The 18,156-nt window shown below is 52.3% G+C and overlaps 4 protein-coding genes across 4 annotated transcripts; 2 read left to right on the top strand and 2 right to left on the bottom strand.

The window, feature by feature from the left end:
* Positions 1–14: 14 nt before the first annotated feature.
* On the bottom strand, positions 15–2,241 carry BDZ99DRAFT_404450 (aldehyde dehydrogenase). Its single transcript, XM_033716393.1, has 4 exons — positions 1,828–2,241; positions 1,705–1,768; positions 1,200–1,633; positions 15–1,125 (listed from the first exon to the last, which is right to left on the bottom strand). Exons 1-4 carry the CDS (start codon positions 1,876–1,878, stop codon positions 217–219), a joined length of 1,458 nt encoding a protein of 485 aa, XP_033584039.1. The 5' UTR covers positions 1,879–2,241; the 3' UTR covers positions 15–216.
* A 3,248-nt stretch (positions 2,242–5,489) lies between these two features.
* Positions 5,490–7,010, top strand: BDZ99DRAFT_8417 (uncharacterized protein). The gene has a single exon (XM_033728954.1). It carries the CDS (start codon positions 5,597–5,599, stop codon positions 6,788–6,790), a length of 1,194 nt encoding a protein of 397 aa, XP_033584038.1. The 5' UTR covers positions 5,490–5,596; the 3' UTR covers positions 6,791–7,010.
* A 2,126-nt stretch (positions 7,011–9,136) lies between these two features.
* On the bottom strand, positions 9,137–10,515 carry BDZ99DRAFT_529299 (uncharacterized protein; the record flags this gene model as incomplete). Its single annotated transcript, XM_033726400.1, has 1 exon — positions 9,137–10,515. One exon carries the CDS (start codon positions 10,513–10,515, stop codon positions 9,172–9,174), a length of 1,344 nt encoding a protein of 447 aa, XP_033584037.1. The 3' UTR covers positions 9,137–9,171.
* A 2,051-nt stretch (positions 10,516–12,566) lies between these two features.
* BDZ99DRAFT_373364 (uncharacterized protein) lies at positions 12,567–15,921 on the top strand (the record flags this gene model as incomplete). Its single annotated transcript, XM_033714865.1, has 2 exons — positions 12,567–15,228; positions 15,284–15,921. The coding sequence occupies 2 exons, from the start codon at positions 12,567–12,569 to the stop codon at positions 15,919–15,921; spliced, it is 3,300 nt and encodes a 1,099-aa protein (XP_033584036.1).
* Positions 15,922–18,156: the final 2,235 nt, after the last annotated feature.

The following is an 18,156-nucleotide window of genomic DNA, read 5'->3' as shown; positions in this document are numbered from 1 at the left end:
GGTAGGCGACTCGAATTCCGAGGAAGTCTTCGTGCATGAGAATGTCTTAATGAGGACTAGAAGTTTACCAAGTATCCACGCCCCTGCAAAGCCAAGCTCCCATAAGTCCATTCGCCATTTTACTCGCACCGCTCTTGAGAGGTGCTGTGCGGCCTTGGAGTCATGGATATCATCATGTGAAGTTCCAATTGCGTTCCTTCTATCATTGAGAACGATTTACAAACCAGCCGACCCGCCGAGCTTGATACACACAGCCTTCGTCTCCAAGAAATTCTCCATCGAATACCTATAACCCTCCCTCCCGCTGCCAGAGCTCTTATACCCACCAAACGGCCCATCTTTCATGTGCGTCGGGCTCGTGCAGTTTATACCTACAACGCCACTCTCCAGCCCCTTGGCAAACCGCATCGCCCGATCAATATCCTTCGTAAACACGCTCGCATACAGCCCGAACTCGGTATCATTCGCCTTCGCCAAGACCTCCTCCTCCGTCTCAAAGGTATTGATGTTAACCACCGGACCGAAAATCTCCTCTTTCATGATGTTCGAGTCCTCAGGCGCCTCAGTGAAGATAGTCGGGCGGATAAAGAACCCATCATGCTCCGTCGCCGCCTCGCCACCCACGACTAGTTTCCCAACCTTCTTCCCGTCCTCGATATACCGCAGCACAGTCTCGTGCTGCACCGCGTCCGCCTGCGGGCCGTGGTTCGTCGCGGGGTCAAGCGTATCCCCCATCGTGACCAGCGCAAACGTCTTCTGGTACGCCGCCATGAACTTCTCGGCGATGCTGTCTTGCACGTAGATGCGGCTGTTCGCCATGCAGACCTGGCCGCTGTTCTGCTTCATGCTCTGCACCGTCGCGGCGACGGCGTCGTCGAGGTCGGCGTCGGCGAAGACGATGGCGGGCGATTTGCCGCCGAGCTCGAGCAGCACGTGCTTAAGGTTTGATTTCGTCGCGGCGACTTGGATGAGGCGGCCGGTGCGCCCGGAGCCGGTGAAGGTGAGGGCGCGCACGTCCATGTGGTGGGAAAGGATGGAGCCGGAGATGTTGCCGAAGCCTGTGATGATGTTGAAGACGCCCCGGGGGAAGCCGGCCTCGAGGACGAGGGTGGCGATTTTGGCGGACTGGGAGAGTTTTTAGTTGCGATTTTCTTGTATAGATAATTATGAGGGAACGAGAGTGATAATTGTATGCTTACGGTCAAAGGGGCTTTCTCACTGCTCTTCAACACAACTGTGTTTCCCGTGATCAACGCGGGGGCCAACTTGCCAGCCAAGAACAAAAGGGGATAGTTCCAGGGGATGATGGCTGCTACTACGCCATAGGGCTGTCTGAAGGTCATGTTGACGTATCCAGGGGTTTGAATGCTTGTCGTGCCCTGCACTTCGTACCCGGCTTCGGCGTAGTGCTCGATCCGGGATGCTGCCTCCATGGCGTCGAAGAAATGGGTTACGGGCCGGCCCATAGACATGGCTTCGAGGCTTGCGAGTTCGTCATGGTTCTCGCGGATCAGCTGAGCCAGTTTCTTCAGGGGGACAGCTCGCTGCTCGACGCTGAGGGCGGACCAGGCTGGGAAGGAGGCCTTGGCGGCCGCAACGGCGGCGTTTGTGTCTGCTTCTGAGGCTTCGTAGACTAGATGATTCTGTTATTATAGTTCTTTTTGGATGCTTGTAATACTGGCTCCCTAGGGAAACACAACGAACCTTTGGCAACCGGCTCTAGAGTGGCGGGGTTGATCAAGTCAAACGTCTTCTCGGACTCGACAAGCTACGTTGCAAGTCAGAATCAGCAAGATCTGATATAGCAGGTTCACAAGAGTGCATTACCTCCCCGTTGATGAGAAGACGAGTCTCGATGTGTCTCTTTGGCCCAGGCATACCTCTTGGAGTGTAGGGATCAACGCAGTACGCTTTGAGCAATTGAGAGGAGAAACAACGAGCAGATACAAGAAAGTTGCCGGGATGACTTTCAAGAAGACAAGGCCGGGCAACCCACTCTAGAACTCTGGGTTTGAAGCTTAGAAATGCGCAGATAACGACCCAAGTAGATTGTTGAATTCAGCCTGCGGAGTAGGTAGGAGAGGGTGCACCTGGTGCATTTGACAGCGGGGAACCCGGATTTAACATGCCCGGCGGGGCACAGCTGCAGAGGGCTCGAAGCGCTAGGAATACGAAGGATTCAGGACATGCGTAAGCATGCAAATTGCCCTGCATTGAGGGTGGCCTAAATCAGTGGAAGTTTCCGAACGCCTTGTGATGGTCTTGTGAATAGCAAACAAATGTGGCAGCGACCCGACATCGCTTGCTGGACGCTCGGGGTCGGGCCGATGAAATACTAGCTCTAGGAGGCATAGACTAGCTGGATGAACTTCTCTTATTGGCAACTATTTCAACTTGAGTACTTGGGACCTGGCACTAGGTCGGCGGTGGATAGATCGAAGTGTGCTTGAACGACAGGCTTCTAATTAGTATCGCAGAGTCTCAACTATGCATCCGATCAACGGGTCAAAAATGCAGTATTCTTATGCCCCGGGTTTCGGGATACTCAAACCGCAAAAGCCACTCCTTTGCTGCAACACTTATTTCCCTGCAGCCTTATGAGTAGCATCGCAGCCGTCATGACGAGGGTGCTCGACTCCAGACGACCTTACGTTTCGAGTTACTGCGACAGCTCTAAGAAACTCTAGCGTCACGTCTTATACGAGTGCCTTGGTCTTACGCTGGTCCGAGATTCGCATGGCGACTTAACGAGGATGAGGAGTTGAGGGGGTGGGGGCCTAACTAGGTGAAGTGGCTGGCCTAAAACAGTCAGAGAATGATCCACATCTCGAGAAATAAAACTTGAATCTTGTAATCGTGTATGTCTAGAATTAAACTGGTGTACTCTAAGAATAGGGGCTAGAAGTGGACGAGGTAATGCTCGTGTCGGGTTCGAGAGAGCGGGAGATGAATGTTGATTTTCGACGTCCTATCGGCGCCGTCTAGGTGGCTCAGCTAGTCGACCGGAGTGGTAGGTAGAATTGAAAGCTGCATGATACGCGAATAATACGGAAACACGGAGTGTAGAGCTGCTAGTTCGTACTAACGAGTTACTTGCCTTTTGCAAGTGTCAACAGCACTCTTGAGAAGGGTTGATTGCGATTTCGAGGTGTCAAGAATGTGTCCAAATTTGTGAGAGTTGGCTGGTGCATGTTGATAGCGGCGAGCACTTGTAATGCAGATTGGCAAATCTGAAGTCTAGTGTCCTTGCTCGAGGTTCGTATAGAGAGCTGATGGAGTAGCGTTAGGGTTGGAGCAAAAGTCTAAGTGAGATACCTACAAGCTCCGAAGAACAAAGAGGCCGAGTATGTAGGATCTCTCTGACTTCGCCAACAAAGCGTAGAGATTGATCAAGAAAGAGCAGGACATACTGTATAGATTATATGCATCTAAGAATATGATAGGGCAATTTCCTGTTGCAGCCGAGAATGTTGGATTGCGGGGCTGAGAGCGTACATCGAAGATGTCCGTTCTTACATATGTTCAATTACATGCATGGCGAATGCTTTGGGAGTCTTGGGTTGGATGAAAAGACTTGAGAGAATGTGGGCCCACGCGGCGGAGCTGTTCCTCGTACGTTCTGGTCCTCATTTCGGTTTCGGTAAAGTTTGACTTCCTGAACCACGAAGGATTATACCCCCAAGTCGCGATCACCAACTTGGCCCCACGTTCCGACAAGGAGCTAAATACCCGAAGGATCCGTACATTCTTGTACCTTTGAAGCTTGTCCCGTTTCGGTCGAGAGAGACGTTGGCTTCAGCGATCACACTTTCGGATTGGCGGCCTAGAGGATCACATTATTTGTCAACCTTGTAAGACGCCCAAATGTGGAGTCACAAATGCATGTCTCCTTGGGGAGGAAGTTATTTTGCTCCAAGTGAGATTAGGGTTTGGTATGGAAGATGGTGAGTGAATGCGAGGCTGGACTATAGGGTGAGGCTGTGAGGTGGTACAGTTATTCCCGAGTCTGGAGGTACGAACAAGGGTATGCAGAATCCTGTAGACTTTTGGAATGTATTGAAGGCTAATGTATTGGTCGTGCTACTACATAATGTCTAAGACTTTAATGAACCTTGGAGTCGGCGTATCGGCAACGATACACAGCGAACGATCTACATCTCGGGCCATGGAAGATTTGGCCATCTTTTGCATAGCCATGAAGTAGTAAGTACTAGTGGGATGTAGAATTCCGTCATATGCAAGAGACAAAGGCACCACGCGATGGTCCCCGGTTTCGCCTCTTTCCAGAAGGTTACCCGAAGCAGAAGGTGGATGCCCATCAGTCCACAGTGTCGTCGCAGCCGTGCGGAGAGAAAGGCGAAACGTTGACGTGGTGCCCGCTCACGTGCCGCTGTTCCGGATTGGCACGATGGAAAGGATCGCCACTCTGGTCTGATGCGAGATGGGTGTTGGTAGCTGTGACTATTAGAGATGCTTATAGGCAGATGCCATGCTATATAAAGCGGCTGCGAAGTGGTCTAAAATACACCGGCGAAGACTCAGGCGAGCACTCAAGCGGTGTGCAAGCGACGAAGTCTATTGAGGCGCCCAAAAGCATGACAGGCTTGGGCGAGGCTGAAGATAGCACCACGATGTGCCCGAGCCTGGTGAAGGGTGAAGGAGGCTGCTCCACAGGGGCTCCGTGCCTCAGGATTCAACGCAAGACTTTGCCCGGTTCAGCGCAACGACACCCGACGTCGCGAAGTCCCCGCGTCTGGCGTCGCGATGCCGCCTGGAATGGATTGAGGATGGAGGCGGCGGCGAACATGCATCTCTTGGGTGGAGAGGCGAGGATTCGAAGCTCCTGCGGCAGGGAGGTTCGATGCGGGACTGATGCACTGAGGGAGGGCGAGCAGGCCTCGGCTCCAGAAATACGACGCTTGGCTGGCTGGCTATTTTTGGCGGGTGAGGCTGTGCAAACCCTTCGTGATAGCCCGTCTCTCACCAACTTCACGCCAGCGCCGGCATCTGTCGCCCGAACGACAGGCTCTTTCCGCTGCAGAAGGCCTCAGTCGCCCGCTGACGCCACCCGCGTGCCCCCCAGGTGCCCAAACCACCGCGCAGACTGCTCACCGGGCGGGCTGAGACGGGCATGAGCCGCATCGCGCCGCAGGTCGTGCCCACGGCGGAGGCAGAGCGTCTTCCCCTCGCGTCTGGGCATCATCCAACTGATCCGCCGCAGCAGATCCTGAGGCCTGCCAGATCAGGGCCAGCGCTCGAAGCACTGTCTTGCCTCAATCTCCGCTGGGCGATGAAGCCCCAGCGATCCTTCAGGAGGCCCTGGGCGAGGCATCCACGGGCCAGCGTCGCAACACATAATGGGCTCTGGTCCCAGCTGCTGTGAGCATGCTCAGCTAGCCGACGAAATTCTCCCAATTCTGCCATCTCTGCCGCATCCAGTCGTGCAGCTCCATTGCATTCGCCTCCACAACCGCTTGGCACCACCTAAGCAGCCATCTCGGGACATCTATTCACCACACCGCACGCGCGACGCAGAGGGCCGCACCACCACGCCTCTAAAATATCCCACCTGATCGACACCCCGGCCTGCAGAACAATGCTACCCTGCAGCCAGTCGGACACCCCTCCGTCGATCGCCCGCCCCGACTATATCTCGTATACTTCCCTCCAGCTGCTCAAGTCGTCTCTCCTGCTGCTCCAGATTGACCCGCCGTGCATGGCGAGCAACATTCACCGCCGGCCTGTGGGCCAGCACTCGCCGTGGCCCTCAGACGAGCAGTCTGCCTACCAGACCTCGACGACGGCGAATCCCACCCCCAATCTGGCGAACGCGCAGAGGACCTCTCCCGCACAGCAGTATTTCTCCCAGCCCCCAGCCTCGCCCACCTCAGACAAAAAGCAGCGGATGCCTTCCAGTCTGCGCTCTCTTATCCGCCGGAAGCCAGAGTCCGATGCCCCGAGACCACAGCAGCCCCCGATGCCAGACTCCAACTCCTATTTCCCTTCTCGGCCGTCCACGCAACAGGGCGGACTCACGCCCTACTCGTACTATCAGCCCGCACAGTCCACGCCAGCTCTCACTGTGCCTTCATTGTCAGCCCGCAGCATGCCGCCCTCTCCTATGGACGCCCCTTCGTCGCTCTTCACCCGCTCCGTGTCAGCCCATGTGGTCTCGCCCACCTCTCCCCAGGACCGCGCACCACAGTCCTACCGCCATTCATCCTACGAGCCCAGCTTCGAGCCGCAGCCTGTACGAGCGCGCCGGACTTTCCCAGAGACGCAGTTTGATACTCCTGTGGCCACTACCGCTCCCTCATCAAGCATGCAGTACCAGGAGCCCGAAGCACTTGCAGACGCCGCCCAGTACCGGCTCTTTGTCGAAGCAACGAGCGGTCTACCACCCGGATTTCTCGACATGCAAAGTCCGCTGTCTCCACCCGGTGCCACGCCCTCGCTCTTCATCCGCACCAGCCAAACTCTCAATCCAGCTCCCGTGTCCGCGCCCGTTCTGGACCTCTCAAGTCCGCACAGCCAACCGCACTCGTATTCGCGCGCGCAGCCGCAATATCCTGCGCAGCATCAGACGTCCGGCTCCTATGGGTACAGCTCGCAGTCCCAGCGCATTGCAGACGAGCTGGAGCGATTGTCGGGCGATGAGGACAACCACGACGACGACGAGCTGCCAAACTACGCACAGAGCCAGGCAGAGATGCACGAGTCACGGAGAGCTGAGGCGGCGCGGCGGGCTGCTGAGTTGGAACGGAGCTGGAGGAGTAGGGGGAGGCGGTGACGATGCCGCCATGGAGGTCACTAGCAAGAGCCAGGAGTCATACTTGTGTTTTCTTTTCTAGATCTCCCAGTGTTTTATCACCTAGGTTGAGGTCTCCACGGATTTTCAATAAAGATGGGTTTCTGTCTCTGGTTTACGAGTTTTCTGAGCGTATGAGTTCTAGAGCACGCATTATTGATACCCTCGTTTGAAAGAAGAAAGACGATTAAGATGTTTTAGTTCGAATTTGAGTATATCTAGCAGATGGAAACTGTATATATCTAAGGTCCACCGCGCCACAACGGTCGTTTCGGTCTATTCATCCATCCATCTATTCATCCCTATCTCGTCCTCACTTTCCAAACCTACGTTTTCCTCGTCACCGTGTGAAAGGCCTCTCTTGCAACACGAGATGAGCCTCTTCCTAATCTCCGACGCCGTATTCCAAATTAGCATCTCCACTACCAAAAGCAGCGAGGCGGACGAGAGAGGCCACTGGGGACACAAGCAACATCTGGATGTCGCCATCCCGAGCAGCTCGAGTCTGACATGCATACGCGACCCACACGGCTCGGCCGAGTGCTGCGAGCAATGCAGTTAGAAGCCGTGGACGAGTAGTACATGTGGGGGGGGACTATGTTAGGTTCTGCGCGGGGATACTGCGCGGGTCCAGATGTTCGTCCAGCAAGCGTACAGACGCATGGGAGGAGCGGACCCGGGAATAACTCAGCAAGGCGTCTCTCAGAGAGCCCTTCTAGACGCAAATGGGGAATAGCTTGCATGCGAATGCAGAAAATCGGGGGAGTGACTAGGTCATCGGAAACTATGCCTTCTCGAATAAAGTGTGTTGCGCGCGGCGTACATGTGCCAGCAACCCGTTCAAAGATAGCAGAGTTGGGCAAAGGATGCATGCGGTGCGGGACGGGAACGGCTTCCGGGTGGTCTGTTTTTTTTTTCTGTGGGTGACGACACGCTCGTTGGCTTGGGGTTGTATTTATAGATTTTAGTTTGTGAGTTGGGCGGGGAAACGGGATTCGACTAAGATCGTCGGATTTTTGGGGTCGGGATTGCTACCAGTTGAGCGGGCTTGCATTGGAGGGGTTGTTTAAATGGTTATCAGATAATGGATATTTGCTATTTGGAATATGGAATTGCTTGTCTAGATGCTATGGGTTGGGCGCGGTGGTGATGTGTGGGAAGCAACTTTGCAGCACGAGAAGTATGTAGTACGATTACGACTATCGAAGAACTATGAAAAGAAACAGAGTGTTTATTAACTTCGCTACAAAGATAGCCAGTCGCGTGAGTTTCGTTTGTCCCGGCGAACTGGCGGTGCCTTCTCTCGCAGTCCACGCCTCACTCCAAATCGATCGTCATTACCCCAAGGGGCAAGGTTTCCAGTCGATCTCTTTAGGGAAATGCTGCTTGTGCGTATCTTTAGATGCTGGGGAGTCGTATACCCTACCCACGTACATCCACGAGGCTGGGAATAGTGCAGACGTGCAACCGATCTCTCGGCCCCAGATTGATGCCTGGCAACACGAGTGAGCAGTGCAGGGCCCGACAGCCGGCCCAGCCTTGCATCTATTAACTTGCCCTTTTGGGCTAGAAGAGCAAGATTGCCGAATGTGGGGTTGGTTGCCTGTGCCGCCGATTATGATGATTGTGTCTCTCGCTTCTTGGGGAACGGGCGCTGCCTTTTTGGGGGGTGGAGATTTGATGCTGATGCGAGGCAAGCGGACACGGGCAAAGACTTGCATGGGTCGGGATGATTGAGGTATTACAAAGCCGCGCGTGGGGAAGGAGTAAGCATGAGATGGCCTGTAAGTTTGGACCGGAATGGGTTATTGATAGTTGTGCGAGGTATGGGGTGAGTGAGACGGAGGTGAGCGTTTTCTATAGTCATCATGATCGAAGCCTAACATGGCAATTAATACTCCGGATGGCTATGTAAGAAAAATCTTACTTCTGAGAGTGTGGTACTCTGTGATGAGCGGCTCAGAATACGCTTCACGGGAAGCAATGCTAGCCACTAGCCAAGAATCCGAGGCGTTAGAGCGATGATGAGAAATCTTCTCTGCCGAAAGCGGTCGTGCTAGCTTGAGGAGTAATCGATAGTGATCAGATCTAGAAGGGAGTGTTCAGCGGCATGAGTCGCACACAAACCTACCTCTGCTACAATGGGTGTCATGAATGCGAGAAGATCAAAATAGCAAAAAAGTGTACATCAAATAGTGCACGAGTCCCACCGAGCCAGTCGGACGTATGCTTCTTTTCGATCTCGTGCTGTTGCCAGCAGCGTCTTGCCGTGGATACTCGTGGTTATTCTTAGATGGTGGCATATGTCGTTGGGGGTTATTGGTGGACTGTGACACGGTGGTTTCATGCACCTGATGCCATAATCAGACTCTGGGTCTTTTCCATCGCGAATGAGGTGAGTTTACCCCATCGTCACTATCGGCGTCGCCGGCACTCCCTTCTCGTCGACGTTTGAGTGCAGTCCCATGCAGGAGTGGAGGCATGGCGCCCAAAGTTAGACCAGCTTGATCAAGAGCGCGAGAGGCTCGAGATGAGACACTCACCAATCTCCTTGCGATTGTCTCCTGCGCAAAGGTCGGATGAGTTTTGTTGTTTGTTTTGATGGTTCTCACGCTCATCAGAGAAGACGGTTTCGTTCCAGGCAATGTCGACCGATGAGCGGCCAATGCTTCCGACTTCAGCTCGAGAACGTCCCTCAGGACCTCCTCGTTGTCTGAAAGCACTGTATAGAGTCCATCGCGTGTGCAGTGTAGTTTCAGGTCGCAAGAAGGCGGCGCGACTGCTTCAGGTCCGTACTCTGCGATCGCATCCCAAGTGGACTTTTGGAACCATTGACTGACCCATTGAACTGGCACTGCAGTCCACTCCTTTCCCCCGTTAGCGTACGCTTCGTCGTCGTCGAGCCATACCTTCCACATCAAGAAGGATACTCGAGCTGATGTCCGATCGAAAGGGTTGATGATACCTGTTAAAGCGAAGCGTTCCCATGACCATCCGAACTCTGCTTGGGGATCAGTCAAGTCGTAGTACGGTTCTCTCAAGTTACCTCGAATCATAATACCGAATGCATGCGTCAACTCGTGAAGGATCGTAGTCGCGAACATGAAGTCAAAGCGTAATCTGTCGCAAAGGCTGCTGGAAGAATAGTCGTATTCAATAAACTCCCTATTGGTGTCGCGGAGTTTTATGGTTGTAGGGTGGGCCGACGTGAAGACTGGACTCCAGAATTTAGCAAGGTACGATGTCTCCTTGCTGGTGTCTTTACACGTGAGAGCAAAGCATTTCAACTCCTCGACAAAGTGAAATTCGACACTGTACGACAAACCTATTAGTAAGGAGCGGATTTCGCGAATCATTTCTGCCGTTCGCTGTCGGGAACGCTTGGGTTCTGTCAAGAAAACCTTTCGCGATTGTGACGCTGGAATCGGCGTTCCGAAGGCTGGACGGATAAACCATCCAAGCATTGCTTCGGATTCAAGAAACAACGACGCCAATCGAAGGCTGGGCCGGATTTTCTGGTAGAGAGAGAATCCCACATTGCGAAAGTTTGATCGTCGAAAGACTGGATGTATGTTATCCTCTAGATCTGGGAAGGGTACAGACACATCATTGAAGAGACGGTAGCGATCATTGGAGTTGGCATACGCGATGAGCTTCTGTGGTGTTCGTGCTGCAGCATCCTCGTCTGCTCGAGCGGATATGCCCATGGTAGTTGGCAAACCGAGTAGAATCAAGCTCAGTAAGTCGAGTTAGAGGTAGGAATTTCCTTTCCGTGCTAACCAGCTATACTTATCGCCTCCCAGACTATAGAACGCATTTTACATGTTGAGTGTAGGCTCGATGACAAAGACATAATCAAACGACCATGGCCCAACAATAGCTTTGTGTACGATACCCATCTTAAAGGCGGACTCTGAGAACAAAGACAATCTGGATATATGGCGATGATAAAGGCTGCGGAGAGATTGGACAAAGGCATTGTTAACTTTAACAAAGTCACGGCCAAACACCAACGGTGCGTGCTGGCTATGGCTGACAGCTTACGGTAGTTCGATAGGAAGGTAGAAAGCAGTGCCTCATGGCCTTACCTCTGTGTATGCCTGGTCAACACTGCTTGGGGCATGGGCGTAGTACCGAAGATCTAGGCCGGAGGTAAGTTTTACCAACGCGTGATATGAGCCGACTCTTGGAAGCGCGCCAACCGCCAGTGTCTTAGCTGGTCCGGTTCAGATTGTGGTGCGTGTCGATTGAGAATGCATCTAAGCAATGACAGATTCGTTTAGATGGAGGCATGGCCTAGTACTGTAAGCTCCGCAGCTGACATGCACCAAAGATGAGGGCAGAGCATACCTATCCAATTGTGCCGGGAACTCTACGGAGTGATAGATCAGTTTTTCCGTCACATCAAATAGACGCACCATGTTGTTCTAGGGAGGTCTTTCTGTGGTACATGGAGTGATAGTCACAAATCCTTCAGTTCAGATTTGGATGAACGTTTTCTATAGTCAACCCTGTGCCCAGCGCAATTTTATTGCAGAATATCCTTGTGACCGGCTGCAAACATGCCTTTCTGTTAACATTGAAGCAGTCATCTGGAGGCTTGAAGAAGCTGATAAATACCTGGGCATTCTTCTACGGAACACTATTTGAATCTTTGTGACGAGGAAGAGGGCAGTATCCACTTGAAGTACCAATGTTTTTCATACCACTTATAGTGCGCTACTGCACGTGCACCCGTGACCTCGGGACCGCACTAACCGTAATCGCGCTCCACGGATCTTCTGGTGACTTGACCTGCTCACTTGCACGCGACTTCACCCACAGCCTTCACAACGATCATTAACCAACCCTGCGTCTATGAGGACCCAACCTGAGTATACGTAAACTTCTATGCTACTCCATCAATAGGACTTCCTCACTGGAGCCAATTGCGCCACCCCGACGCGCGCGCTCCATCTACCTGTTGTCGAAGCCGACTCCTTCTCGTCTGGCCGGCGGTTCTGCGCGTACCGCTGTGCTCAGCATGGACTATCGCGCATTTCATGAGAAGGCGAAAACCCTCAAGCCTGACCAGGAGATCGCAAAAAAGCGGTACTGGGTTGGTATCCTGAAGCATGACCTTGCCGACGCGGAACCATCGACTGAAGGCGATTTCCTCTGGATCAAAGCACATGGGGTTTGTAGCCTGCCCCAACCCCAGTAAGGTCTAGCTAACATGTTGCGACAGAGAATTACCGTGCAGATACTCAATTCGGAATACGAGAAGCGATTCCCCGACGAGATATCTTTGGAACTGGACGGCAAGGCGCCTGCGGACAGTGCCCAACTTGCCGACCTGAACAGCTATGGTGATAACATCGTCATCTTTCGCGCTGTGCTGAGATTTGAAGCACCTCGACCCGCTCTGCAGCCTGTCAACCGACAATTGACAGCGGAATCGCAACTCCGGTCAATAACCCCTAGTAACGCGAAGGCACCCCAGCCGTTGTCAGTCGTGCCCGACAGCACGACTACTGCAAACAATGCGACTAGAGATGAGAACATGGCTGATAGTCCTCCAGAGTCCACTGGCCCAACTTCAGTTCAGGAGGGTCTCCGTGAGGCCACTGCCCCTCAGGCCGTTCGGAGCTCCACGCCGGATATGGGGGCTAGGGCTACAAGATTTAAATCACCACAGAACACGAAGCCCCAGATCAAGAATGAGCAAGAGGATCCTCCACCCGGTATATCTAGTATCGAAGCTGATGGTGATTCCATTATGGCCGAAGCCGCTCAGACGAAGGATGAGTCGCCAGAGCTAGAGCCAGCGCCAACGCCTTCGACGGAGCATCTTCAACGATTAATGGACGACGCGTCTCCGGATATTTTGGAAATGGGAGTACGTAAAGCCCTGGTTTTGCTGAACAATCTTCAAGAGACGTTCTCGGCCAACTTCGGAGCCATTCCCGATGCGCAGCAATGGGTTGCGTCGATCGATAGCGTTCGCAAGCTCGCGATACGACAACGCACCGTCGTAGGTGTCGTAGGCAACACCGGTGCTGGAAAGAGTAGCGTTATTAACGCGATGCTTGATGAGGAGCGACTCGTCCCCACCAACTGCATGCGCGCATGTACTGCAGTTGTAACAGAAATGTCGTGGAATGATAGCAAGGACGAACGCAAGAAGTATTCTGCCGAAATCGAGTTCATTAGCAAGGCAGACTGGGAGAAAGAGATGAGCGTGTTGCTCAAAGATCTTCTTGGTCCTGACGGCGAAGTCTCCAGAGATTGCACTGATCCAGATAGTGAGGCTGGAGTGGCTTGGGCTAAATTCAAAGCTGTATTTCCTCAGAAGACTAAGGATATGCTGGCTGGCAGCACGGTCGAGTCACTTTTGAGGGACAAGTCGGTCATGAACGTGCTTGGAAAAACTCGAAAGATCTTCGAATCGCAGCCTGATAGATTTTACAGCCAACTTCAGCATTACGTTGATAGCAAAGAGAAGGATACGAAGGTCGCCGGCAAGTATGCTGAGAAAAAAAAGGAAAAGAAAACCATGGAGTTCTGGCCGTTGATCAAGGTGGTGAAGATCTACACCAAGTCTCCTGCGTTGTCAACTGGGGCTGTGATTGTGGACCTTCCTGGTGTGCACGACTCCAACGCGGCCAGATCAGCCGTCGCCCAAGGGTACATGAAACAATGTACTGGACTTTGGATCGTTGCCCCCATCAACCGCGCGGTTGATGATAAAGCAGCCAAATCTCTCCTGGGGGATTCCTTTAAACGTCAATTAAAGTACGACGGGACATACTCCAACATCACGTTCATTTGTAGCAAAACAGATGATATCTCGATTACTGAAGCCGCCGACAGTCTTGGTTTGGATGAGGAAGTATCTGACTTTGACCAGGAAGAGCGGTCACTGAATCATCAAGTCAAGGATCTAGAAGAGAAGATAACCGAGTTCCAAGAATCCAAGCAAATATACACAGATATAATTGAGGAAATGGACGACGAGCTGGAAACCTGGGGAACAATTGAAGACGACGTTCAAGACGGCCGCACAGTTTATCCACCGAAGAGTAAAGGCAAGCGAAAGCGGAATTCTTCTCCGGCCAAGTCTCAAAAAAGACGAGATCGGACACCGGATTCTGCCGACGACGACTTCGAAGTCAGGAGCGGTTCCGGCGACTCCAATAGAGAGCAGTCCGACGATGAGAACCGTACAGACTGCACTCCTCTCACTGAGGAGCAAGTCCATGATAAGATCAACGAGCTAAAGGATAGTAAAAAGAATGCTCGGACCCAGAGAAAAGGGATGGACGAAAAAATCAAAGCTGCAAGGCAAGATATACGCCAACTTAAGGAAAAACGTGCTGATGTCAAAGCCAAGATGAGCGCAATCTGCATCGCCGGCCGCAACCAATATTCTAAGGGTGCAATTCAGCTAGATTTCGCTGCTGGAATCAAAGAGCTTGACCAAGAGAACGCAATGGAGCAAGACGAGGGAAATTTCAACCCTGATGAGGACATCCGGGACTACGACCATGTTGCCCGCACATTGCCAGTATTTTGCGTTAGTAGTAGGGCTTACCAGAAACTCTGCGGGCGTCTCAAGAAGGATGCCCCCGTGCCAGGGTTCACATCTGTGGACGAAACTGGGATTCCTCAGCTACAAGCTCACTGCAAAAAGCTCACGGAAGCTGGAAGGGCGTCGACCTGCCGCACCTTCTTGAACAATCTGAGCCAGTTGCTTACATCTTTGAACCTTTGGTCATCGAACGATGGGAGTGGCATCAACTTCACGGACGAAGACAGGCGCAAACAAGCTCAATTCCTAAATAGGAAACTTGAGGAACTCGGAAAGGGCTTGGAGAAATCCGTCACAGCTTGCGCAAACGAAATGAAAGATAGCCTCACCGAGAATATCTATGACAAGTACGATGAAGCGATATCAGAGGCTGCAACAAACGCTGTGCCTACTGCCGCCCGTTGGAGTGCCCCCCAACATCAAGGCGGCCTGCACTGGGGAACCTACAGGGCCACAGTTCGGCGAGATGGTGTGTTTGCTGGGTCGAAAGGTCTACGAGACTTCAACGCGGAACTGGCCGAACCCATCACCAAGCGACTCGCGAGTGGGTGGGAGCGCGCTTTCCAACGTCGGCTACCACATGCGTTGCAGAACTATACTCGTGTGTCGTACAATAACCTGATCACGTTTCACAAAGCCATGGAAACGAGGGCTCAACTGGTCGGAACTGCAACACACGGCCTCGCTATCCTTGCCCAGCAGCTCCCCAAATACCAGAAGAGTTTCATGGATCTTGCCGGTGCGATGGCACAGATCATGACTGAATGGCAGCGCGATGCCAATCGGGAGTTCACGCCGGTCATCGCTGCAGCCATGCAGTCAGGCTACGACAATTGCAGTAGCCAAGTCGGTAAGGCATGCCTCTTTACTGAAGACCGCCAATTCGCTAATGAAATGTGTATCAGGTACCGGAATGTTCGTGCGCATGAAAGGCATCATGGCTGTTCACGTGGAGCAGGAAAAGAATTCCATGTTCCGCGATGCTACCGACACCGTCAAAGAGCGCTTATCGAAAATGGTGGAAACCGTAGACGAGTCAATGAGGGAGCGTGGAGACGCTATTTTTGAAAACATGCGCCGCGACTACATGGTAATACTCGGCGGAGCTCACATTCGTCCAGGCCAAGTGATGCCTAGGGCTGAGCGTATGCTGAGGAAGAATGTTCTCGAAATTCTACTTAGCGCAGACGACCGTTTCAAATCAGTCCTTGATGGCGAGATTGACGAAACCATTGAGGAAGCGAAGGACGGGCCGGCAGATGAGGGCGATGACAAGGAAAGCGGTGTCGACTTTAGTGAGATGCAAGACGATGATGAGGACATGGACAAGGACAATGTCAACGACGATGGTACTACTTCGCGAGCGGCTTCTGCTACAACAGCCCCATCCAACAGTCATGAAAACACAAAGCGCGATGACACCGGCACTCGGTTCTGGGATTCAGGATACAGCGCTCCGAAGTCCGCTGTGCCGTCTGTTGCTCTATCCACCCTACCAGACGTAGCAGACGACCAGTCCAACCTTCATAGCCATGACGAGTAGCTCTCTCTCACTTCCTATTTGGTCACTGGCATTGCTCCATTACATATACTGGTCTCTTGCGTATTAGGGGGTCTGCTGTGCATTCGAAAGAGGTATAAACCACCATCCACAGCAGCGCTTCAATCTTCCCTTTTCATTCCTTTCCCGGAAAAAACCTTAATTTTCATGGACCTTCATCTTCTTTCCGCAGCATAATGGTTGGCCCGAAAGGGGCTCCATTATGCGCACCCAGGTTTGATTTTCGGCTTGGGGTAGGGCGAGGGATATGGCGTTGGCGGCATATCATGCCTGAGGTTGAAATGGTTCAGAGATCTGAAGGAGTAGATGGCCGGATTTGTGACTGCGAATGCAAATGGACATACTCGGATGATATCCATGGGCAGTGGGGAGTGAAAAATACACCATTGAAATGGAGTATATGATAATTGATGCTTTCTCCCGTGACTTCACAGCCTTAAGCCTATCTTGAGCACTATGGCTTCTTGACAGAAATTGTACTGGAACATGTTATCAGTTGGGAATTGTCACGTGATTTGGCCTCTTCTAGACTACCTCATATGTCCCCGTGCATCCCCTGAAGCTCTCTTGATCAGCATTCTAACTTCCTATGCAGCAAGAAGGCTTTAGAGAAGGGCATTAGAAGGCAACACCCAAGCGTCTCAAAATAGTGAGAAGGGATGACTATGTGGCAGCGGTTATGATCACAAGACCCACGATAGCGCCGATAACGATGCCTGCAATCGCCCCTCCTGCAAGAGAGTGACTGCTAGATGAGTGATGTGATGTTGTGTTGTTCGGCACTGATGCATTACCCAGGGTTTGGATGGCCATGATGTTCTCCAAAGGCATCGGAGACGTGAATACAGCCTGGGAGACGGAGAACTCAGACCGCTCATAATCGGCAATCACGTATGCCTTCTAAAAAAATGCACAACCGAGAGTGTACTGGGAGTCGTTGGCGCCGCGCCGAAGAGGAAAGTAGTTTGTAGCATTCTCGTAAATGGGCCAGCTTGCCTGGAGGTCAAACGCACTATAGGGAAGTACGATGTTGGTAGTATTGCCGCCATAGGTACTAGCGCTAAGGATGAATATAATGGTGGTGTTAGATTGTTGGAGTTTGCTGCGGTTGTTGTCATGGATCGTATATCGGTCTGTGGAATCGTCATATGTTAATCCAAATGCGGTTTCAAATTTGTCACAGATATCACGTGGAAGCCAAAGACGTCAGTTGCTGATAGTCTAGGACAACCGACAACGATAGATATCATACGATAGGAAGCTCCAGCCGTGTAGCCCCAGCTGAGACTTGGTATTAAAGCAGCATCCTTTAGACTCTTCATGTAGGACAAGGACCTATTTGTACCTATGAAGTTGGTAGGTTTGGGTCCGAGAGCAAAGACTCCTAGAAAGTACTCTTTGGTAGCAACTCCAGAAACCACTTGATTTGGGAGAGCTGGACCACTCTGTCCATCGGTGCCGAGAGCGACGGTATCCAAACCATAGAGTCCGTTTCCGGTGAAACCAAGATGCTTCTCAAGATCCAATTTAAATATACACATCGAGCGCCAGATACTCGAAATATTTGTACGGAAGCCCAGGCTTGAGGCCGAGTGAAAAGGCTCAACGCCTCGAAGATCGCCACATCTTCAGGGCTGGCACCACCGCAACCGTCTACAAGTGAAACCCATGTCTCTTGACCTGCCGTTGAAACAAGAACCCGAAAGCCTTGGGGTGGATTGCCAACTTGAATTTAAAAACGTCGACTAGGCGCCATCGTTGCCATCCCAATTCTGAGATGGCGGAAATAAGAACGGTGCTGGGTTTGGAGTCTGCCTGGCAAAGAGGCGCGCCATTTGATGCTCATGAGAAGGCGAAGGACGAGAGGATAACGCCGTTTGAAGTAGCCTGTAGGTCTTCCACACTGTTCAAAACGTTTCTTTCGAACTTCTTAATATGGGCCCAAGCAGGTCAAGCAGGTCAAGCAGCGCCAAACCAGTGTACCTGTGCAGATTCAGATACAATATCTAATAACCGAGTTTTCATTAGATAGCGGGAAGGGGGCACTGGAGTGAAATCTGAAGTGCCAGCGACTTCTAGGGCCTTAGACAGAGTGCGGGGGCCATACTCAGCCTGAAAAGGTCAACAAGGCTGGAATAGAGCCTCATCGCCCAATTCTGCTGTCAAGACGCCAGGATGCCTGTCCTATCACCAGTGCTTATGCAGGCATCGATACAG

Source organism: Mytilinidion resinicola (assembly GCF_010093595.1).
Source record: "Mytilinidion resinicola strain CBS 304.34 unplaced genomic scaffold BDZ99scaffold_1, whole genome shotgun sequence".
Taxonomy (NCBI): domain Eukaryota; kingdom Fungi; phylum Ascomycota; class Dothideomycetes; order Mytilinidiales; family Mytilinidiaceae; genus Mytilinidion; species Mytilinidion resinicola.
This window is presented reverse-complemented; position numbering and strand designations above follow the sequence as displayed.

Excerpts from the sequence above, each read along its gene's own strand:
- BDZ99DRAFT_8417 (XM_033728954.1), top strand. The coding sequence starts at position 5,597 with ATGCTACCCTGCAGCCAGTCGGACACCCCTCCGTCGATCGCCCGCCCC.
- BDZ99DRAFT_404450 (XM_033716393.1), bottom strand. The coding sequence starts at position 1,878 with ATGCCTGGGCCAAAGAGACACATCGAGACTCGTCTTCTCATCAACGGG. Across the intron at positions 1,769-1,827 it reads GTCTTCTCATCAACGGGGAG|CTTGTCGAGTCCGAGAAGAC; the intron begins GTAATGCACTCT and ends CTTGCAACGTAG. Across the intron at positions 1,126-1,199 it reads GTGAGAAAGCCCCTTTGACC|TCCGCCAAAATCGCCACCCT; the intron begins GTAAGCATACAA and ends AAACTCTCCCAG.